This window comes from Tauraco erythrolophus, chromosome 1 (genome assembly GCF_009769465.1).
Source record: "Tauraco erythrolophus isolate bTauEry1 chromosome 1, bTauEry1.pri, whole genome shotgun sequence".
Taxonomy (NCBI): domain Eukaryota; kingdom Metazoa; phylum Chordata; class Aves; order Musophagiformes; family Musophagidae; genus Tauraco; species Tauraco erythrolophus.
In genome coordinates this window covers 135,112,548-135,135,754 of record NC_141465.1, presented here as the reverse complement: position 1 = coordinate 135,135,754, position 23,207 = coordinate 135,112,548, and the positions used below count along the sequence as shown (strand labels likewise).

At 49.0% G+C, this 23,207-nt stretch overlaps 1 protein-coding gene across 1 annotated transcript; it reads left to right on the top strand.

The window, feature by feature from the left end:
• Positions 1 to 23,207, top strand: MOGAT2 (monoacylglycerol O-acyltransferase 2). Its single transcript, XM_009986333.2, has 6 exons — positions 1 to 94; positions 8,300 to 8,478; positions 19,077 to 19,281; positions 21,003 to 21,177; positions 21,333 to 21,532; positions 23,053 to 23,207. The coding sequence occupies exons 1-6, from the start codon at positions 1 to 3 to the stop codon at positions 23,205 to 23,207; spliced, it is 1,008 nt and encodes a 335-aa protein (XP_009984635.2).

Sequence of the window (23,207 nt, the reverse complement as noted above, 5' to 3'; positions counted from 1 at the left end):
ATGAAGATCGAGTTTGCTCCGCTCTCCGTGCCCCTGCAGAGGAGGCTTCAGACGGCGTCGGTGGTTCAATGGGTCTTCAGCTTCCTAGCTCTAGGTAAGAGACATCTCCTTGTCCTTCTCTGAGAAGCCAGAGCAGCTTTTGCCCCAACCCATTCTCTCCCCAGCCCCAAGGAAGACCTGAAGGTCTGGGACCGAAGGAAAGTGGCATTAAAGGCATCTTCTGGGAGCCTGCAGTGAATCCCAGTCCATGTTAGGACAAGTGATTAGCAGCAGATGTTGCACTTGCATGTCTCTCTTTGTCTCACTGTCTGAAGAGCAGTGTGGGAGGCTCTGTATCACTAAAGCAGAGGGTTTTTTAAAGTTTTTGGTGTTTTTTAGGGGGGTTTTATTTGTTTGTTTCTTCTTGCCGCTCAGTCTGAGCACAGATGTGTTACCTGTGCACAGGAACATTGACATGTCTTACTCAGCAGCTAAACCCATGTGGGGTTTCAGCTGCTCCTTACTCTTCAGGTGTAGTGTTTTCCTGGTCTAAGGGTCTGCCCTGCCTGGTTAGTCACTAGAAATGGTTTTCCCATGCCTGAGGAATGGTACAACGGGAAGAGCCTGAGGGACCCCACTTTGCAACCCTAGAAACAGGCACTTCACTTTATACCGATGCCCCTGCATGACACAAAAGGGTGTTTTTCCAGGAAAACCCGAGCAGGTTGGAGAAGAGACACATTAGCAAACTGGGACCCTGACAAACTCAGTACTGTGCTGATGGAAATGAGACACGTGCAGTTTTGCATAGGATGGACTAGGGAATAAGGAGATAGGAGACCCGGAGCCAGGTTATCAGAGAGCCCAGACTGTCTGGGGTGATTTACAGCCCATCAGGAGCCAAGCTGGATGGTGAGCCTGCCATTGTCATGCCAATTCTTAATCTCAGATGGGATCTATGTAAAGCTCCTGCCTTTCCCAAGGCAGGATAGTTGTTGACCAGCCCCAGTACACAGAGGGAGGGGATCTTTGTGCAGGTATGACTCCTGACACACAAGCACCTCCAAAACAAGACTGCAAAGAAAGCATAGGCTATGCTTCAAAGCCTCCTTAAGTTTCTGAGATGGCTCCATCCAAACTCTGCTGCAGATCTGAGGCTGAGTGGTCACCTCTGCTCCAGAATCGGGTGGACTGGAACACTGGGCCGTAGTGGTCCAGATGGTGTAGCTGTTTCCGTGCTTCTTGGTATAGGTTATAAGTAGCACTGTGCCAAATTATATGTTGGCATGGTCTGGGCAATGGCAGAGGCCAGGGACCATTGCTGGTAACCAGGATGTTTAAGGTTGTCCTTTATTGGAAGAGAATTAGCATCATGGACATGAATGGGATATGCTGCACATCCACTGGATAAGTAAACAGGCTTTTGATGAGTTACTTTGGAGAGTGGTAACCAGTGTGGCACCTTGGATTGCTCTGGGACAAGCTGGAGGACTTGCCTCTCCAGATGCAGGGGAAATCCGTGTGTGGCAGGGGAGGCACAGCCAGCTGAGCTGCTGCAAAGCACAGCTGTGGCATGGCAGAGTGCAGGGCACTTGCTGCCATCCTGTACTTCATCACAGAACAGTTTGGGTTGGAAGGGACCTCAAAGATCATGTAGTTCCAACCCCACTGCCACGGGCAGGGACACCGTCCACTACACCAGGTTGCCCAAAGCCTCATCCAACCTGGCCTTGAACACTTCCACGGATGGGGCAGCCACAACTGGTCCAGTGTTTCACCACCAAAGTTGTTTTCCAGTAAAAAAACTTGCACTGTAGGTTTGGCCCTTCTTGGTATCAGGTTCAAGCTGACACTTGACTTTTCAGTGGTGGAAATGACTGCTGGAGCCAGCAGAAAGCCAGAAAAAGGGCAGGAGAGAGGAAACCTCCACAGTCAGAGAGTAACATGGAGCTGCTTGAAATGCAGGATCTACCTCCTGCAGGGAAATACAGCTTACTCTGAATGAGGATGAGACCCAAATCACACCTCTTCCATGTCCAGCCTTCCACAGATCTGTTTTTCCCTGGAACAGTTTTACTTGGGTTTTTTTTGTTTGTTGGTTTGTTTTTTTGTGATACAATCTGAAACCAAAACCAGTTAAGAAACGCTATAAGAGAGGCATTAGAAAAGTGATAACTAAAGCTTGCGGAGCAATTCCAGCTGATTTGATTCATTTTACAAAGTTTCTTTAAGCCTGAAGCTTTCCAGCCAAAACCTCCTAGTTTAACAACTGAAAAAGCTTGATGCTAAGGGATACCCTTAATTCCATCCCACGAGCTGCCAAACACCCCGTGCCGCACTCAGCTATAACCCTCAGGCACAGAGATCAGACCTCGTGGGCAGGATTTGGCCACCAGCTGCTCCATTCTCTCTGAGAGTGGCTCGTGCTTCTGCTGCCAGAAAAGGGCTCCCGAAAACACACGGTCAGCCCCTGCCAAACGTTTGCACAGCCCTTTGGCTGGAGATCCCAGCAGCCACCGCTCGGCAGCGCTGGCTGCAGGCAGCTGTTGCTATGGTTAGAATCATAGAATCATAGAATGGTTAGGGCTGGAAGGGACCTTCAAAGGTCATCTAGTCCAACCCCCCTGCAAGGAACAGGGATATCTCCAACTAGATCAGGTTGCTCAGGGCCTCGTCCAACCTGGCCTTGAACGTCTCCAGGGATGGTTGTGCAAATGCATCCCCCCCGAGAAGCCAAGCACGAGGCGAGGGGGCTCATTGATTCTCCGAGGGGCTCATCCATTCTCCATGGGGCTCTGGATGAGTGCAGCAGCTTGAGCTGGTGCTGGCAGGGAGCTCTGCTGCGGCAGCGCTCGCAACAGGCAGGCGTTGTCCCCGCTGCCGGTTTTCTGGAGGGCGCTCCTGGCAGGGGCACAGACACAAAAGGTGGCATTTGCTTCGGATGCTGACAGCTGCTGGAAGGAGAGCACGCGGTGCAAGGATGGGATTTCTCCTGTGAAGACAGGCTGAGAGAGTTGGGGCTGTTCAGCCTGGAGAAGAGCAGGCTCCGGGGTGATCTTATAGCAGCTTTCCAGTGCCTAAAGGGGCTACAAGAAAGCTGGAGAGGGGCTTTGGACAATGATGCGTAGGGATAGGACACGGGGCAATGGCTTTAAACTGACAGAGGGGAGATTTAGATATAAGATTTTGGATGTAAGGAAGAAATTTTTTAAAATGAGGGTACTGAAACACTGGCACAGGTTGCCCAGAGAAGCTGTGGCTGCCCCACCCCTGGAAGTGTTCAAGGCCAGGTTGGATGGGGCTTTGGGCAGCCTGGTGTAGTGGAAGGTGTCCCTGCCCATGGCAAAGAGGTCGGACTACATGATCTTGAAGATCCCTTCCAACTCAAACCCTTCTATGATTCCATGATTGCAGGGCACAGCGTGGGGATCCCATTGCCTTCCCTTTGCAGGATCCCAGTACTGACCAGTGCCCCCTCCAAACGCATCAAAGTCAGGCTTCTGTAAGGCACCGAAACCAGTGGGCTGGTGCCCAGACCTGCTGCCCCGCTTCCCACCGCCTCTCTCATTCCTGCTCTCCATGGACTCGGGCACGGGCATCCATCCAGACGCATCACGCGGAAGCGTTAGCGTAGGGCCGAACCCATGCAAACAAACCTGTCGCAGGGGCAGGAGACCCAGTTCTGCAGATCCAGCCACGGCACCCAGCCTTTGAACCCTTCCAGTCAGCAGGGCTGGCTCAAAGGGCGTGCGGTACCAGGGTGAGTCAGGTCCCCCTGACAACTGAGCGTAGTCCACAGGCTGGCACAGCATGGCTGGGCTGCCAGGCTTGGCTGTGTCCAGAGGTACAGGATCTGTGTGGGCTGTCACTGTCAGGGTTGGCACTGGGGACCTTGGCCATGTGCATCTGGCAAACCCTCCTGATAACCGCCACGTGAGCAGCTCTGGGGCTGCTGCAATGCTGGAAATCTCTTTCCGTTGGCTGCTGTTTTCCCAATTTCAGCTGGAATGAGCAAATGCTGGGTTGCAGCAACGTTGAGCCCAGCAGCACTTTGGTGGGACATGGTCCCTGTTTTGACTTGACCAGAAAAGTCCTCCATGGACGTCTAGCCTGTGGCTCACTTGGAACCTGTCGCATATACAAGTGTGTTGTCCGTGATATGCCCATGTTTTCATCCAAGGAAGGACTTGCAGCTCACCACAAAACTACTTAACACAAGATACCCACCACCGAAGACTTTGTTTCGGCTCTGAGCTTCTTTGAGGGAGCCCAGCCCAGGAAACTGTGAAGGGATCTAAGAAAGCCATCGCATCCACACGGATGTGTTTTCTATCTGCTGACTCCCACGGAGATGTGAGATGCTGTATCTCAGATCATGAAGATCTGCTTCAGAAGCACCCCTGGTCTACAGACTGGGTACAGACCTTAACGATCCTGCAGTCCAGGAACTTTCTACAACTGCTTCATGCAGGGCCACACCTCACCACGGACAACTGCAGACAAACCTCCTGGCATCTGGTCTGAAAAGAAAGTGCAAGATTTAGAGTTGATATGGTGCTTCCCTTCTTGTCAAGGGCCCTTTGTTTTTTGTTTTAGTTTGAAGGAGTTTGGCGATGTAGAGTGTACAGCAGCTAATCTCAGCCCAATCTGAGATTCTTTGGCCATTCTCAGATAAGTGAGCTGATGCGATTGCAAAGACTTTCATGACGCCCTTAGACCTCCTCTTGAAGCCCATGGTGATGTTTGCCTTGAAAGGCCTTTGTGTAAGGTCTTAAGCCATTTTATAAGAACTAAGCTCTCACCAGTGAGCTTACTCCCATGAAGAACTTGTCCAAGCTGGGTGTTGGAACTAGTTGGTCTTTAAGATCCCTTCCAACCCAAACCTTTCTATGATTCTAAGCTGGAGATCTTGTCTGGCTTTGCAGAGCCCTGGTAGCAGATGGGGTTCAAAGGTGGGTTTGGAGAACCCACTGGAGACTTGCAGGTTTTCCCCTGCCAACATCATGATGCAGACTGACGTCTCTTCCAGTGGCATTTCCAAGACCAAATAGCCCTTTGTGGATTGCTTTGTGGGCAGAGTGTGTTGTACGTGGGCTGGAGTTTGGCCCCAGAAGGCAGATATCTGCTGAGGTTCCCTGGCCAAGAGCCTAATGCCATGTTTGTGATATCCTTTAGAGTGTTCACCTGGCAGGTAGCCCAGAAAATGACAGTTGTTTGTAGGAAAGGAGATGCTGAGGGAAACATGGCTCTCATATGGGAAGCTCTGAAGTGGTCCCCAGTCCAGGGACAGACAGGCAAGGAACTCTTGGCTTTCCTCATTTTCCTCTTAGGATTTTTCTCAAGGGAAGAAATCAATGATTATGGGGAACAGCCTCTCAACAAGCAAATATTCCTGCATGTCACTCATCCCTTCTGCCCTGTCCTGCAGAAAAGAAGGGGCAAGGAGGTGGCTTTAGGTTGTCCTTGCTGCTCTGCTTCTGGGAGATGACCTGTGGAGGAAGGGCAGTGTGTGTTCCTCTCCAGCATGGATTCAGGAAAGACTCAGGACTTGCAGGAATAGAAATAGATTTCGATTCCTGGTGCATAGTTCCTCCTTCTAGCCCTTAGCTCAAATGGACGCAGGATTTGGCCCTTTCTTGTGTGGGATGTCATTTTTCAGCGGCTTAGAGAACGAGGAGACTCTGAGATGACAAGAGTCACCTGTATAACCTAAAAGAGGCTGGTCTGTGCCTGGTGAAGGGACTCTGGAGCCAGGCTGAAGAGCATGAAGTCTTAGGCAGTGGGGCTGGCGGTGGACCCGGCCTGGGGACCTGACATGGTTTTCAGGAAGAAGCAATACAGCTCTGTGGAAAATATCTTGCCACTGGTGATCCAGAAATTCTTGGTGTCCAACCCATGGGATCGCACTGCATCTGCTATGTTTTCCCTGAAGAGCTTGAGGACGTGACACACGGATACCTGTGGGAAAGTTGGAAGGGGGACGGCAATCTCCCTTGATTCAAGCAGCCATGGTGACTACACCCAGCACACCAGGCAGTGGTACAGAGGACCACCTCCTCGCCAAAATACAGCCCATAAATAATCATGTGTCTGCCTAAGGCTGCGACAGGTTTGGATGCAAACAGTACGATTTAATTGGGTGTTTTCTGGAACTTTCCTGTCTCTTTGTTCCCATCCACAGCAACTTTCAGACTGACGATCCACGCGAGGACACAAATGTGCTCCTTTCCCCCAGCAATCAGGACGCTGTAAGATTTTACAAGCACAAAATACCAAACAATCTTAACACTGAGGGAAGGTCACTGGGTGCAAATTCTGTCCTGAAAAAAAAAAAAAAAAAAAAAAAAAAAGAGTTGAGCTGCAAACAAATCTAAGGATAAATTAATAATTATATTATTTCACGATAAAGCCTCACTTGGATGATAAGCACATGGATTTGGACCAGAACAGCTCCTTCATTTTGCAGAACGTACTTCGAGCTTTGCACGGTATGATAACAGGCATAATTTTGCAGATTTAAGATCCTGCTAGATAATTGCTTTTTTTTTTTTTTCCCCCCTCATAGGAATTATCAGTACTATCATGTCAGTGTTTTAAAATGGAGCAGGGATTTGTTTTTCCATGCGGAGCTCTGGGATCAGGGTGACTTACCTAAAAGAAAAGACTACAGACCAGTTCTGCTTATTTATCCTTAAGCAAAAGAGATCAGGAGGTACAAGGAGGTCTCAGATGACAGCATCGTAAACCTCTTGTCTGATAGACCTCAGCTGAGATGGGGTGGAATGGATAGGTGCCAGGCGACTCCCAAAGATGAAAATCCAGGTCTCAGAAGATGAGGATACGGATTCATCTATAGAATCATAGAATCATAGAATGGTTAGGGTTGGAAGGGACCTCAAAGATCATCTAGTTCCAACCCCCCAGCCATGGGCAGGGACACCCTCCACTACACCAGGTTACTCAAAGCCTCATCCAACCTCACCTTCATCCAACCTATCTCACAGCTGAAGCTGAACAGGGCATCTCCATCCTCATGTCTTTCAGCCCTGCGTGTTGGATCTGTGATGAAGACCCAGAGAAGAACAAATAATATAGTCCACCACACATAATGCAACCTATAAGCTGCAGAAGTCAAAGGGCTTGGATGAATGGGGCTTTTTGTAGTGCAGTCTCCCTCTTCTCAGACAACACCAAGGCTTCCAGAGAGGCAGATGGAGAGGCCACAGCTCTGCCCAGGCACTTTTTAGGGCATCTGCTTTACCAAGTGGCAGCTTGATGACCATCAGCACTTCCCAGTCTCTGCAGACAGACGATGTTTGGCTTGGGTGGGATTTGATGTAACAAGGGATGCTTGTTTGCACACAGACTTTTCTTCTCTTGTTCCCGTGCCGAAACACAGGGTATGAGGGAGGTGGGAGGTAGAGGGCAAAGCTGAGCACTGACTGGAAGCAGCTCAGAAAAGTCTTCAATGGCTTGGGCAAGTCCCAAGTCATTGAGGTCTTAGGGAATGAAATAGAGCATTCTTATAAAATCTGTGATGGCACTGAGTTGAAAGGACTGAAAATCCCCTGGAGGTCAGGATTAGAGTTGAGAGTGAACCTGAGAGGCAGAGGAAAAGGTCCAAAATCAATAAGCAAAAATTCAATAAAGAGTAAAATCTTATCTACGGGAAGATAAAAAATTAAAAATCCAAGACACAATTAAAATGGGGAATCGATAGCTCAGGACGAAGCTATCGGAGCCTGTACAGACAGGGCACAGTGCCCCATAGTTTGCAAAATGACAGGTGTTGTCAGGGGATTTTTGGGGTAAAACACAGGCATTATCATTGCAGAGCTCAAACTGACTCCAGAGAAAAGGCAGACAGCAAAGGGACAGAGATCTGATCAACCTGAGATTTTGAGCAAACTGATCTAATGGAAGGTGTCCCTGCCCATGGCAGGAGGGTTGGAACTGGATGATCTTAAAGGTTCCTCCCAACCCAAACCATTCTGTGATTCTCTGATCCATGAGGACCCTCTGGATCAAGTGAGGTCCATCAGTCTTGTGAGAAGAGGGGACACACAGCAACCTTTGGAGAAATAGGTGGTTGCTGCACGGATGGTGCTTGGTGCTCTCCAGGTTCTTGGGGCAGATAGGAGAAAAAACATCTCTTTACACCAAAGTTGCCTTCACGCTGATAAAATAATTCAGCAACAAGCCGAGTGAGGGCTTGGGCTCCATCCCGTGTCCAGACAGACCAATTCCCTTGAAGTGAATCATTCCTCTCCCAAAGTTCATCTAATCCAACTGCCGGCTCACTGTCTGGCTTTTCTCTCAGCACAGTGCTGCGCAGCTGTCTTCATCGCCCTCTTCTTCACCCGTTTTTGGCTGGTCAGTGTCCTCTACGCTGCATGGTGGCTCCTAGACTGGGAAAAACCCAGCAAGGGCGGGAGGCGGGTCCATGCCGTTCGGAACAGCGTCGTCTGGAGGTACATGAGGGACTATTTCCCCATCACGGTAAGTGCCACTGATCCCATCTGCTCTTAGGAGATTCAGGGAATGACTTAGTCCTTGGTGTTTGAAGGAGTCTAGGGCCAGCAGCCGTGGTGTGGGATGCTTGGAGGTCAGTGTTGAAGGCTTGAGGCAGGATTGTCTTCCCAGCTCTCAGATTACTGCAAAACCCACAAAACACATAGACCAGCATTTTCACAACTGCAACCTCTAATCATCTGCCTTTTACCCATCCATTTAATCTCTCTGCATTCCAATCATCTCCCGTTGCCTGTTTCCCATGAGTATATTGAGACACTTCTGCTCTTCAGGTTGCTCAGTGGACACAGGACCAAGTTTTGACCAAAATCCAAGAGTTTCTGGTGCCTTGCAAGATCAGCATCCCCTTCTGCTGGGGAGGAGGCTGGATGGGTAAAGCTGGGTGTGCAGTGGGCAGTCTCATAGAGTTGCTGTTCCACTGAAAGGAACTTCTGTGACTCTTCCAGGTTTACTTTAATGCATGTGACAGGCCTTTGCCCATCCTCTTTATCTGGTATTCCCTTGGCATGGCATAAACGCATGGACCAGCACGAAGTCCTGGCTTAGAGCCATCATAAGTTGGTACAAATCTGAACAATGCAGCAGAAGAGTTCATGGGCCATGCTAGGAACTCAGTTTCTAGGGTAGACCAAGCTACAGGTATTTGTAAGATAATTCCTTTAATGAAACGTTGCCTGTTGAGGGAACTCAGATGGGATATGTGGAGCTGGCCAGAGATAGCCTGGAGTCAGGAGCTGGGTGCTGCAGTCCAGGCAAAACGCAGTCGGGAGCCCAAACAGCCAAAGGACTCATCAGCCCAAAGGAAAAATAAGAGCCCAGCCTGAGCGTCCATCCTGCATAGAGTAGGGTCTGGGATAAGGATTAGGGGCAGCTGGAGCAAAGTGAGGACCAGAGATGATGTGCCCAAGGTCACCCATCAGGTTTGCTGCCCAACCAGAAGAGTCAGCTCTTTCGAATCCCAGCCCTGCACTTCAACAGCAAGACACCAGACTTCCCTCTTCAGCTTGTCAGGGAGAAAAAAACATTCATCTCCAATAAAACACACCCGAAATTTTTGAGGTTCTGGAGTGCAGACTGCAAGATTAGTGTGGAAGGGGATTAATTTAGGACTGAAGTCGAAAGCTTGGTGAAAATTCAGAACATAGGGTCTGTCTGGATCTCTCCCACCATTTCTAAGTGGATCTTACGCATACTTGTGTTATAACAGCTCACATGGGCACATCTGTCTCTCAAATTATGGTGCCTAAAATGTATTCTCTGATGTTGCATCATCCCCTTTCACAGACCACGACTCAGGGCAATATTGACCCCAGTGCTGCAGGTAAAATAGGGGCTTTGCCAAGCCACAACCTGGTTACACAGACAATGTGTCCCAGCAAACGTTGCTCCTTTCCGTCAGATTGGAAACACAGATTGATATCAAGGCAAACTTCATCAGTCCAGAAGAGCAACATCATGGATATACTTAGATCTGCCTGTAAAGCCACTTGCTCCAAAAGCAAATGTTGCACTAGAAAAATCAGGGCTTTTTTATTTCCCCTGATTTCCCCTTTCCTCACTTCAACATTTGCCTCTTCCCCAACATGTCTCTTGGGTTGGTGAAGGTGGAGGAGCAAAATGCAGTGTTGTCTGTGACCTTGTCTGGTTAGTGGCATGTGCAAGCTGAGATTGCCTCTCACAGGACCTGGGTGCAACAGGTAGAGACAGATATGATGAGTTGGACCAGACCATCACCCTCCCTTTCCACTGCTGTGGACAATTCAAGTAAACCCACTTAATTTTGTTCTGGAAGCTGGCATGTGCTAGACAAACTTCCCATGTCTCGGCTGGGTGAACTGCATCTCCAGGTTGCCTCTCTACAAGACCATTCCTCAGAGCATGTTTATCTTGTGTGTGTCCTACTGCCTTTGAGTTTCTTTGCTTAAAGGTGCGGCAGAAAGTGATGCTGAGGACCTGCAGTGAGTCATTTTATGGCTAATCTCTGAGTTTAACTTGTGATTTAAGGGCTTCTGGATGAGCTTCAAAGCACAGCCCCATAAAGGTATATTATAGTCTTCTGGGGAGGAGTGGGAACACATCCCAGGAAAGCTCGTGGTGAGTTTTACCATGAAGCACAGGCAATATTTTACAACGTTTAATAAGAAACACCGAAGGGGCTCCCAATAAACTACTCTCAAGGTTGCCTTAGAGAATGGTAGAAGTGTTATGAGCTATTTATGTGGCTGTCATGTTTATATCCAATATACATATTCTGTAAATTATTTTTGGCCATGAGCTGCTACTTGGGCAGTGTCGGACCAACCTCTCTGCTAAAACATAACTGCCAGCTAAACCCAGCGACACTTCTCCTGTCCCTTTATAAGGTCATGGAAATCTCCTACTGAATGGCACACTGCACTGTCTGTCTGTCCTTCCCACCCTGGGTGCCACTGCCAGGCAGGCAGGAGCTGGCAGGCAGACCAGTAAGACCAGTAGAAGGAGCGTGGCTACTGGGTTTGGCTCACTGGGTGAAGGCAGGGAGGGTTCGATGGAGCTGGTCTGGGAGAAGCCAGATGGGGCTCTGCAAAAGGACAGCGGAAAAGAAAAATATGATAAAAAGGGTATTATATCCCAGCAATCACACAATATTCTTATTTCCTTAAAACATTTTCTCAGTCTTCCACGCTTTGGTTGCTCAAGGACTTTCTAAGCCAGAATATAGGATTTAACAGCCCTCACTGAAGGTATCTGCTGCCTTTTGTTACTCCAAGAGCATGGAAGAACACGTGGCATCCCCAGCATCCCGCAGCAAGGAGCTCCCCAGGTGAACCACACAGTTTGAAGACCTCCCCTCCCTGGCTAACTCATGCAGATCCTGTCCCACATACCCATGCCACTCCTGGTTTTATATTCCATTATTTCCCTCATCTGCCAGCTTTTTTTCCTACCTAAAAACCCCAAATGTGTTTGCTTCCTTCCATGGAAGGTATTTCATTTCATACCCCCGAGCACAAGCTGATTTGTTCCTAGCAACGTGGAAGTTAAGCATCACAAATACTGCTTTTGCCATCCCCTACGCTGCTCTCACGAGGAGCTGAGCTGAGCTTTTGGTCTGAGTAGGCACAACTGGATGCTCCCATGGACCTCCCACTTGCCCAAAGCCCCGGCGAGAACAGAGGCACAAGGGGAGTGGGATTTGGGGAGACAGGCACGGTGGGCACTCACCTCCCTGGGCTGTACTTGTGTGTAGGCTGAGGACTAATCCCTGGAGGATTAGTCATCTGGGAAGATTAAATGCAGCTCCTAATCCTCCCAGATCCCACTGGCAAACTTAGCGTGGCCAAGCATCAGAGGCAGGAAGAGCTGACTGCTATTTTATTTTAGGAAGTGGCTTTAAATGCTGCTTTTAAAGGATCCTTGGGCATGTTTGCTGTCATAGAAGCAAAGAGAGGTCGGGATGAGCATCTGTTTTCCGGGGATCTGGGCAACGTGAATTTGCCCTTTGCTGCAGCGAGCGTCCGGCACATGGGAGCGTGCAGGAGCGGAGCTGTGTTTCCATGGAGCGTGCAAGGAGCACCCTCTGCTGATGCCACATCTGCACAAGTACCACTTTGCCGCTTATATTTTTTTCCCCTTGGACTTGGTGTATTTTATTTAGGGGGTTGGGAGTTATAGGGTCAGGTGGGACCTGAATAAGTTCGGGTGATTTTAAAAGCACTGAGGATCCAAGGGGCTGTCCAGCGCGTTGCCCAGGAAAGTTATTTCTGCCTCATCTCCCTATCTTTTAACCCTCTTCCTGTCTTTCTTTTTTATATGCCCTCATGATAGCCCTGGAATACATGGAGAGCTCAGCCGGGTCATAAAAGTGAGGAAAATATACTGTCATGGTTTAACCCCAGCCAGTAACTCAGCCCTATCCAGTCGCTCACTCACTGCCCACCTCCGGGACTGGGGAGAGAATCGGAAGGGTAAAAGTTGGAAACTCATGGGTTGAGATAAAGACAGTTTCATAGGGAAAGAAAAAGCCATGCACGCAAGCAAAGCAAAACAAGGAATTCATTCACCACTTCCCACCAGCAGGCAGATGTTCAGCCATCTCCAGCAAAGCAGGGCTCCATCACGTGTAGTGGTGACTTGGGAAGACAAATGCCATCACTCCAGAAGTCCTCCCTTTATTGTTCTTCCTTCAGCTTTACATGATGAGCACAATGTAATATGGTATGGGATATCCCTTTGGTCAGTTGGGGTCAGCTGGGGTCAGCTGTCCCAGCTGTGTCCTCTCTCAACTCCTTGTGCACCCCCAGCCTACTCGCTGGTGGGGTGGGGTGAGAAGCAGAAAAGGCTTTGACTCTGTGTGAGCACTGTTCAGCAGTAACGAAAACATCCCTGTGTTATCAACGCTGTTTCCAGCCCAAACCCAAAACACAGCCCCGTGCCAGCAACTATGAACAAAATTAACTCTACCCCAGCCAGAACCAGCACGTATAGAAAAAAGTGCAAAATTAATCTGTTTGGGTCAGGCTATGGTTGAGCAGACATCCAGCGATGCCTGCTATGGGCTGATGTTGTCTCTGGAGAGATTTTGGATGCCTGGAATTGCTCTACCTCTGTTATGTTCAATACGAAGTCAATAATCTGTCTGTGGCTACCAGGTCTCTGCCCAAACCCATATCTCCATTCGCACCATCCCTTTCCCATCATTTATCAGCGTGGCATCTTTATCATGAAGGATCCACCGTGCGTTACAGTAAACCCAAATTTCTCCATCACTTGGCCAAGTGAATGCACCTCTTCACTGCTTCTTCTCCCCAGCCCCATCCCTTTCTGCCGCTGTAAGACTGATGTCACCAACCTCCCTCATACTGCCAAGGTGCTTTGGTAACCTCAGCTGAGGAGCACCATGGAAGTGCAGAAGGTGAGGATAGGGATGAAATGGGCAAAGTGTAAGTTTGACAAGATTCATCTCTCCCATAGTGGTCAAACAGAAGTCACCATCTCTCTTACTGGCAATAAACTGGGGCTGGATGCTTGGCTTAGACAAGACATTTCACCTTTGGATAACACAACCTGGGTTATGAGTTAAATCTAGCAGCAGGAAGCTAAAATTAAGGTCTTTGAGGAACAAATATTGTCTTCAGGTGCTGTCATAATTCAGAGTGATCCCAGTGGACACCATTTTACCAGCTCTATCCAGGGCAGTCTGAAAAGTGCCTGCTGTGTGGAGAAGGTCCTTGTGGTCTTCACAGCACTGTTTTCCCCTTGTGAAGAGCCACAGGACATTTCTTATTAACCTTGGCATTACCTAAGTGCAAGTTGGACTTTATAGCAACTGGCAGAGTCCCAACCTCTGTCATTGTGCTTGGGGACTTGCTGGCCTTACTGATTTGTTTTTTTTGTTAGCATAACTAAAATAAGTTGTTGGAGAATTAGTTGAACCCTAGGACCTGTGATTTGGGATGGCTCCATCCTAGAGCTCATTCATCACACAAACCATGACGGGGTTATTTGGATGTGTCATGGTGCTGGGGAAGTACAAAGGTTTGCAGAGAGGAGGCAGCTCAAGTTCGTGTGAACCAAGCCCTGCCAAGAATGTTTTTTTTCTTTTCGAAGAAAAGTGGCATTATTCACAACTGGGGATTTTGTGTCGTGGCCCATGACGTTAAATATAATTTCTGATTTCGAGCAGTCTTGGCTGTTCACTTTGCTTCTTTTCTTGGCTGGAGGAGAGAAGAAATATTGTTAGTGCGAAAGCAAGACATGGCCAAATGGCCCAAAGCCACCCCTCTCTCCTTTTTTGAGGAACTTCTGTGTCCCATGTCTTGACCCTCTCTTCTCTGCCCTCGGGTGACCTTAAGTAAGACAGAGACCACTGCTGAGGTCAGGTCCACTGACTATGTCCCTCCATCTGCACTGCCAAGAAACATGCTAAGCCACTGGACAAGGGAGGTCCTACAAAGACCCCCAAAGCAGCACCACACAAGAACAAAGGGAAGACTCTGGTGTTTTGGAGCTGCCATCGTTATCCAGCTTTGGGACTGAGGGTGATGAAGTCCCATCCTAACTCAACTTAAACCCACCTGGCTGGTCAGACTCCCCGATACTTGCTGCAAACACAGATCTGATCTGATATTGTGGCACTTGGAGAAAACCCCAGTGCCAAAAGCCCTCTTTCTCCAACTGTCCCTCTCAGACACTTGCCATTGCTGGAACCTAAAGCCCATCTTCCTCAGCAGCTGCTGGTAGTACTCAGATATTTTCCCTTCCTTTGATCTCCCATCCAAATACCCTCGGGTGGGCTACCCGCTTCTCTTTCCCTTGGCACAATTTTTCCTCCTTTGGATCTGGCTGAGTTTCTGGATTTCTCTGCTGTGTTTCATCCCACAGAGAATCTGGTTGCATGTTTCATCCTGCAAGAAATACTCTGGGGAGGTGCTTGGGTGGACAGCAAAGGACCTGAGGATTTGCTTAGGACAAAATTGAAAGGAGGCTTATCCTACTTAAGAGCAGATTAATGAACATAACATCCTTGGAAACGGAGTATGGAGCCAGAGAAGGATAGAAATACAATAGCAATTCGATTTGAGAGACTTTAAATGAAGAAGGCAGAAGCTTGTTGACCAGCTCTCCTGACCACATCCTCCTCTGCTCTGCAAATGGCTGCAGGGGTGATGTCATGCTATTCCTTGTCTCCCACCACATGTTCATCCATCCCTAAGGATGCAATATAATGGTCTGTCAGTGCCCTCCTTGACTACGTGTGCCCCGGCACAGTAAGCACCGTACGGTGCCCATACTTATCTCAACTTGTCTTGATCTAATTCCTCTCTTAAAGCCTTTTTAATCTCTCCAGCCCTGCAAACAAAGCTGGCTGAGGACCTGGGCATCACATCATCTCCAGGATGTGCTGGAGCACCTACACCTCCAACCTGTTGGACTCAGGGAGAATTTTACTTTCCTCAAGCATTAGTGCATCAGCATTACATGAGGAATCGCCCATCTTCCTTCTTCCTGTGGTCTGAGGCAGGACAGTCCATAGGGGACAACCAAGAAACCCCAGCCACATCTCGAGAGGTGAATTAAAGCAACCTTGTTAAACCATTACTGAACTCCTGTGCTGATACAGTCACTCAGAAGCCCTAATTCCAATTAGCTTAATTCCACTTCAAAATGAATTTAAAAACCAAACCAAACCAAGTACCAAACAAAGGCCACTTTAATTCCAGCTAAGAGCATCTACTTGGGATGTTAATACTGTTTAACTAATCCAGTTCAAAATTAATTTGGATTAATTTGCTTGAGAGCCTCGCCGGTACGTGGGCTCTTATAAGAGCTCCTGAAAGTCTGCGTATGTGTTTCCCTAACGTGCTCCATGCACGGCTGATAGTGCATGGAGCAGGTCTCACCATGTCTCTGTGCGAGGTGGGGCAGAGTTTCACCCATATTTTGGACTCACATTTGAGTAGACAGAGTAAAGGGGAGTTTCTGCTACAGAGAAATCACTGTGAGCACTGAAAAACTGTAGCTATCAAGTTATTTCTCCATGAAGGAGAAGCATTAAGTAGACCTCATGCTTCAAAACACAAGTTGAAGTTCATTTGTTGGGAAGGGCGAGATCACACCAGATCTGGGATCTGGAAGGGCTCAGAATACCTTTGACAAAGGGTCATTACTGCCACCAGCAGCCAAGAAACAAGCCAGCATCCCAACCATGCCAAGGAGAAGCTCAGGGAAGCCAGCAAACTGATGGCTCAGTTTTGAGAGCTCAACCCTGAGCTAATAACAGCTCTTTGCCTTTATACCATAGGTCATACACATTAATTTGGCATCCCTCAGACATCTCTGAGATGAGAGGCTACTCTTATCTTACCAAAAAAACTTCAAGTCAAGCACGTGTCTCGCTTAGATGTTTACACACAAACCAGCTTGGCTGGACCCTTGAATCTTTTGACAATCATTAAAGGTTCAACTCACTCAGAAAGACCAGAGCAGCAGATGCCATCCAGTGGGTGTGGAAATGACAATCCAGCCAAGCCAGGAGGGAGAAGACTCCCACCCCTCTGTACCTCAACCTCAGCCCCGTTAAGCAGTTCAGGGCTGGAGCACACGAGAGAACCAGGCTGTGTGGTGTCAGATATTAACTTTCCTGGCAGATTGGGAACAGCCCGTCGTATGGAGATTGACCTCTGGCAGGAGGAGTGGGGAAGGAGCGAATGAGTAATGGGAACAAACCAGACAGGTGGATGGAGTTTCTACATCAAAGAGTTTCCAGAAGGAGAAGGATGGTTCAGAGGCCAGGGGCCTGACCTACGGCATAAGAGACTTTGCCCAAGTCTCTTCTCTGCTACATATATTCTTCTCAGTCTTTTACAAGCTCTGGTTTCTCTGTAAGTTCTGGCCAAATCATAGAATCATCGAATGGTTAGGGCTGGAAGGGACCTTCAAAGGTCATCTAGTCCAACCCCCCTGCAAGGAACAGGGATATCTCCAACTAGATCAGGTTGCTCAGGGCCTCGTCCAACCTGGCCTTGAACGTCTCCAGGGATGGAGCATCCACCACCTCCCTGGGCAACCTGTTCCAGTGTTCAAATGTGAGCAGGCAAGCAGACACTGTGACAAAATGGAGACCTTCTCTCTCCTTCTATGCTTATTTCCTGGAAAGACCCCAGTCCACAAAGCTGAAAAAGGCAAATAACTCCAGTAAGCCACTCCCTCCCTGCTCATTGCACCAAGGCAGCAGCTGGATGTCTCCTAGGGAGGCTTTTTAAGGATGTGTGTTGTCCTAGCACAGGTCACCTCTCTTCTTGAAGCAGTTTGCACGGCTCAGCAGATACCCTGGAGTTGGCTCTTCATTAGCAAGGAGGATGGTGTGACCTTGGGGTGCAGCCAGGCGTTGAGCCTGCTGCCACCGCCAGCCACCCCGCACACACACAGGTGGAGATTTAGTGGTTTCCAACACAGCCCAGCATCTCGCCTCCCTGCCTGTAAGTCACGCGGAGATGAAAGGCTGTTTGGAAGCTGAAGATGAATGCAGGAAACATTGACGCAAGCTGAAATTACTCAAAAATGAGCAAATGGTGGCAGGGGCCTTGGGCACTTAGTCATTCAGCCATCTGCCCCTCTTCCTGCCTAGGCACCTCCGCACCCGGGCAGCGGTGGGACTCTTGTTTGTCCGTTCCCCTCATTAGGAGCAGGCGCTTGAATGGGCACATGGGTACAGTCAACAGTGCCTTAGGACAGATGGAAAATGAGCTGCGATGTGAGGAAGTGAAATGCGTCCTCGTGACTAACCTTCCTGCTTCTAGGAAAACACGTGCACCGTGAGCTGCTCCCCAGGGGTGGATGGGACTGGGGTACTTGGAGGGGCCATGCACTGAAACCCACAGGGCTTTGGTTCTTCTTGTGCACAAGAGCCATTGGGCTGGCTGGAATTTAATGGTGGCTCTGTGGTGGGTAACCTTGGGAAGGTTCATCCTTCCCCGGTGCTGTGAGCATCCTCAGCATCTACAGAAAGGGGCCAGAGGCATCAGCGTTCAGCTTTGGCTGCTTCTGCCAGGGTTAGGCACATGCTGGCTGATGTTGGCATGGCAGGGTCTTTTCGATGGCATAGCTGGAGGGTGGGTTTGTCACACCCAAGTGTAACCCACAGAATCCGAATCCTGGTTGTCCCTTATCTCCTTTTAACTGTCTCCTCTTCTGCTTTGCTGCCCGTTCTCCCACGTAGCATCTCCCAGGCTCCAAACCCACTTTCAGAATGGCCGAATATTTTGGCTGGCTGCTTAGCCGAACCTCAAGGGCTGTCCGTGTGCTGCACTGTATCTGCAATCCACGTTGTCCATCTCTAAAGGCTGGACATGGACATTCTCCATTCCTTCCTCCCGCTAAAATTGCAGCAACCTTGGGCAGACAACCATCGCTCTTTGATGAACTCATGGATTACTTGGTCATCTAACACAGGCACGAGTGACCAAGTTCTTGCAGGCTTTCCCCAATAGAAAGAAAACCATCAGCTTCTTCTCTGGTAGACGTCTGGAAGCTGGGTCTCACCCCATCGTGTACGAAAGCATCCTTGAATCACCTGACATGTACTTCAGGACAGGACAAACCAACCTTGGGTTCACACCGTGATGTTGAGGGACATGTACCTGAGCCAGGCAGCAGCTTTACGTGGATCATTACTGGAGCAGTTCTGCACTCCCTTTGCTGTTCTGGTTGTGGGGAAAAAAATAATCACCCTTTTCTCACTTTTTAGCTTCTTCCCCCATATTAGAAAATGTATTGGAGAACGTTTTAAACAAAGTAGGTTCCCAACAGCACCTAGGCCAGCTCAAGGCAACATGAGAAACTGTGCCATTGGAAATGATATATTGGGTCAATGGGTGGGAGGAGATGGAAATATAGGTGATGAAATATATCTCAGTACCAAATGATTGAGTTCTACCAGTTGATGTTTTCCAACAGAAAGCATGGTAGGTGCCAGGGACTCCCCTCCAGGAATCCCCTATCTGCTCTCCATAGCCAGTGCTCCATCTCCCCAAGGTGACAGTGCTAACTCATGGCCCTGTTTTTGGCTCCATCCCTGTGTCCAGCTGGAGAAGACAGCAGAGCTGGACCCTCGGCGGAACTACCTGATGGGATTTCATCCCCACGGGGTCCTGGCAGCAGGAGCCTTTCTCAATTTCTGCACAGAGGCATCGGGCTTTTCCACGCTCTTCCCAGGCATCACCCCACACTTGATGATGCTCTCCCTGTGGTTTCGTGTCCCTTTCTTCAGAGACTACCTGATGAGCGGAGGTAAGCAGGGTGGCAGCTCAGGTAAGCAGTAGGATGGGTGGGTGAGTCAGATGCTTTTTGGGGGAGCAGAGAGTGAAAACACCAAGGGGGCTCAGGAAGAGGAGTCAAGGGTCTGTTTGTCCTCATCTGTGGCCAATCTGATACCATGCATGGACACAGCTACTGGAGATGGCACCCAAAAACTCTCTGAAGTTAAAAAAAATCACTCTCTTATCTCTGTTGTTCAACATCATAGATGGCCTCTGAGCTCAGGGCATCGCTGTGCCAGGTGCTGTGTAACAGCAAAATGCAGAGCAGATCGTGACCAGAAATGCTGAGACCAGCAGGACGGGGAGTCCTTGGCTTTAAACTGACAGAGGGGAGAATTTGATCAGATCTAAGGAAGAAATTTTTTACATTGAGGGTGGTGAGGCACTGGCACAGGTTGCCCAGAGAAGTTGTGGCTGCCCCATCTCTGAAAGTGTTCAAGGCCGGGTTGGATGGGGCTTTGGGCAACCTGGTGTAGTGGAGGGTGTCCCTGTCCATGGCAGGGGGGTTGGAACTAGATGGTCTTGAAGGTCCCTTCCAACCTAAACCATTCTACAATTCTATGATTTCTTTTTCCATGCAAATAACAGTCAGGCTTGAAATTGTGGTCGCCACTGAAAGAAGGAGAAAACATCTTTCTGAAGCTTGCAGGGAAGCGGCAGCCAGGGAGAGAGGATGCAAACAGCAGCTCATGTTGTTGCAAAACCACACGGCAGGAGAGGAAGAACAAATGAAAAGGAATAGGTAAAAATTAAACAGAGAGAGGGGAAAGAGAGTCCAGAGAGATTTTTGGAGACTGGCAGGAGATGATCTCCATCTCTTACTGGTGGGCTTGGGCAACGGCCCGTTCTCCAGCCAAATGAGCTCCTGTCGTTGGCAGGATTCAATAGACTAAACGTCGGCATCCAGCTCTGTCTGAGATACCCCAGGGCATCCATCACCCTGTTTTCCACACAAACTCTGGCTCCTGCTGCTGAAAAAATATTTACATGGAGAGCGAGGAATCATAACAGCGAGACGTGAGGGAGTTATGACCCAGGTGAAAGAAGCTTTAATCACTGTAATGTGGGAGTTCGGTGCACGGCACATTTTCAGGTCAATTGAATCCATTTGGCAAAGAGATTTTAATTTGCAAATTATTTCAGCCCCTGAAACAAGGATTTTTATTTTTTTTTTTTAAATCTAAACAACGCGGCTTTGTCATTTCTGAATTAAAGATTTCCAACTTTTTCAAGTAAGTAACATCAAGGGGGAAAATTCTGCATTAAATTCCACTTTAAATTAGCAGCATCCTCTGAAATTCGTGTGCGTTTTGACCTAAAGCAAATCTTTCACGGACTCTGGAATGGTTCAGGATTGGACACGGTTTCATTTGACAACAAACTGAAACAGATTTCCCCTCGGGCTTCAGTCCAGCTAGTTCTCAGTGTACTTTTTTCCTGTTTTTTTTCCCCCTTTCTCACTTCTGGGCCAGACAGCAAAGAGGGAATCGTATATTCACACCATGGAGTTGTGCATGAATCCAGCACCTTTCGGGAGAGCTGGGCTGAAGTTGCCAAATTATAAAAAAAACTCTGAAAATTAAGCATTTAGCACCCCTTTGGAGCTGGATAATGGGCAAAAAGGTACAGAGCGAACCACAGCAGGGTGGGTTTTAGAGATGACCATTTTTTCTTCCTCTTTGTCCCCCCCAGGCCTTGTCCCCTCTGACAAGGAGAGCGCATCCTACGTGCTGCAGAAGCCAGAGGGTGGGAACATGCTGGCCATCATCGTTGGTGGGGCTCAGGAGGCCCTGGATGCCCGGCCAGGATCCTGCACCTTGGTGCTGAAGAATAGGAAGGGATTTGTCCGCTTGGCCATCGAGCACGGGTGATGCAGGGGATGGGGTCAAGAGGCGCTTGGGGAGGGATGCTCTGATCTGTGACTGCTTAATGGGGTGTTCCTGCTGGTTTTGGAGAGGGGGAGAAGATTTTTTGAGGTGGACTTTCTAATTGCGCCCCTACATTGGGTTTGGCTTCCCGCAGCACCCCGCTGATCCCCACCTTTTCCTTCGGGGAGAACGACCTCTTCGAGCAGGTGAGAAACCCAAAGGGCTCCTGGCTGCGGCAGCTCCAGTATCGGCTCCAGCAGATCATGGGCTTCTCCCTTCCCCTCTTCCATGCACGAGGCATCTTCCAGTACAGCTTTGGGCTGCTACCTTACCGGCGGCCCATCTGCACCGTGGGTAAGTCCTTCCTCGGCATGCTGGCACGATGCCCGCCACGCTCAGCATGGCCAAAGTGGGGACCAGGGACAGTCCCTGGGTTGTGCCATCCCTCCTGCCTGGCTGGATCACCGTGCCAGAGAGCACAAGTTGTAGTGGGCTAGGGATGTGTTGGCAGAGGAGCACCTCCAACTGCTCACATGTCGTGCTGGTTTGGGACTTTGGCTTGGTCTTAAGACAGAGTCCAGGTCACCTGGGCCATGCTGAGAAAGCCCCAGAGCAAACAAGGCCACCCCATCATCCCTGTGGGACGCAGCCAACCCCAACCCCAGCGCAACCCAGGGGTACAAACCACTACAATAGTGTCGAGTTAAAGCCCATTTCACAAACACAAGTAGGACAAGACCTGCACGGTTTGCAGGTTTGCTCGGTGTCTCGCACAGTCGCAAAGCCCAACCTATTCACGCTGTTTCAACCTGAGACCATGTCCATGGGAGACCAAATCTCAAGAAAGCCTTTGGGTTTTGAAGAATTTTCACCTGGTTTTAACAGTTCCATGCTTGGCCCACCAGCGTGACTGATGCTCTGTGAATTAGTCTAATTAAAACGGCTGTTTGGAAAGGTCAGAGCTCACCCCACTGATTAAGTTTGACAGCTAGCAATTACTCCTAATTGTTTTAGAGCCTGTTTGGATTTTCTCAACGGTTTTATGAGCTGTGCAGTATCACGAGGGCTCTTCATTAGTCCAATGAGGAGCAGCATTACACGGCGATGAAACCCTCTGTCACTTGACAAACACAATTTAAGTAAGAGACCAGAGCAACAGAAGTGTCTCATGGACTTCTCTGTCTCCTGCAGGCACCTGGTCCTGCTGCTGCTGGCTCTGGGAGATGGCAAGGAGCTTCTTCTAGTGCTGGGAATCAAATTATTTAGATTTGCCCTTAAAAAAATCATGATTTTCTAAAGATAAGTGGATACTTGGTTCCTAATAAAAATCAGAGGTTTCACAGAGGCTTTGATCTGAGCAAAGTGGAAGCACCCCAATCACTATCACTATTTAGATATTTAGGTAGCCTTGGGCTCCCCCTTGCCTCAATTTCCCCATTTGCAATGATTTGCAATGCAGATTCCCATGGCCGTGTGGGAACAGCTTGGAAAGCCCAACCCAATACTAGGATGATGTTGTCTTTATCTGCAGCACATCTGAGATGTTAGGAGCTGCTGTAGGAACTGGGTTGAGATGAGGTACTTTTTGTTTCAAAGAGCTACACAGAGGGTCTTCGGCATTAACCAACTTTGCAGATGGGGAAACTGAGGCAAGGAAAGATGTGACCTTGGAGACCAGCAGCAGAGCCAGGATCTGAACCTCCATCTCCCTACCTCCTTGGTTGTTCTGCCTCCCAGACTCCAAGACATGACTGGTCATATTGATCTGTCCACTGCATCCTTGGAGAGGTAGACCTCAGCTCTGTGCTTAGATGTGCGGAGTGTTCAGAGGGACCTGATGCTGGCTCCTTCTAACATCTATACTTATTTTCCAGTTGGGAAGCCAATTCCAGTGCAGAGGAAGCACAGACCCTCCAACGAAGAGGTTGATGAAATCCATCAGAAATACCTAAACGAATTGTACAAGCTCTTTGAGGAGCACAAAGCTAAATATAACATCCCAGAAGACAGACACCTGGAATTTATATAG

What these genes read in the sequence shown, in the direction of transcription:
- MOGAT2 (XM_009986333.2), top strand. Translation starts at nt 1, where the DNA reads ATGAAGATCGAGTTTGCTCCGCTCTCCGTGCCCCTGCAGAGGAGGCTT. An exon ending in AGACTACCTGATGAGCGGAG is followed by an intron (nt 19,282 to 21,002) that starts GTAAGCAGGGTG and finishes TGTCCCCCCCAG; the next exon opens with GCCTTGTCCCCTCTGACAAG. An exon ending in CGCTTGGCCATCGAGCACGG is followed by an intron (nt 21,178 to 21,332) that starts GTGATGCAGGGG and finishes GGCTTCCCGCAG; the next exon opens with CACCCCGCTGATCCCCACCT.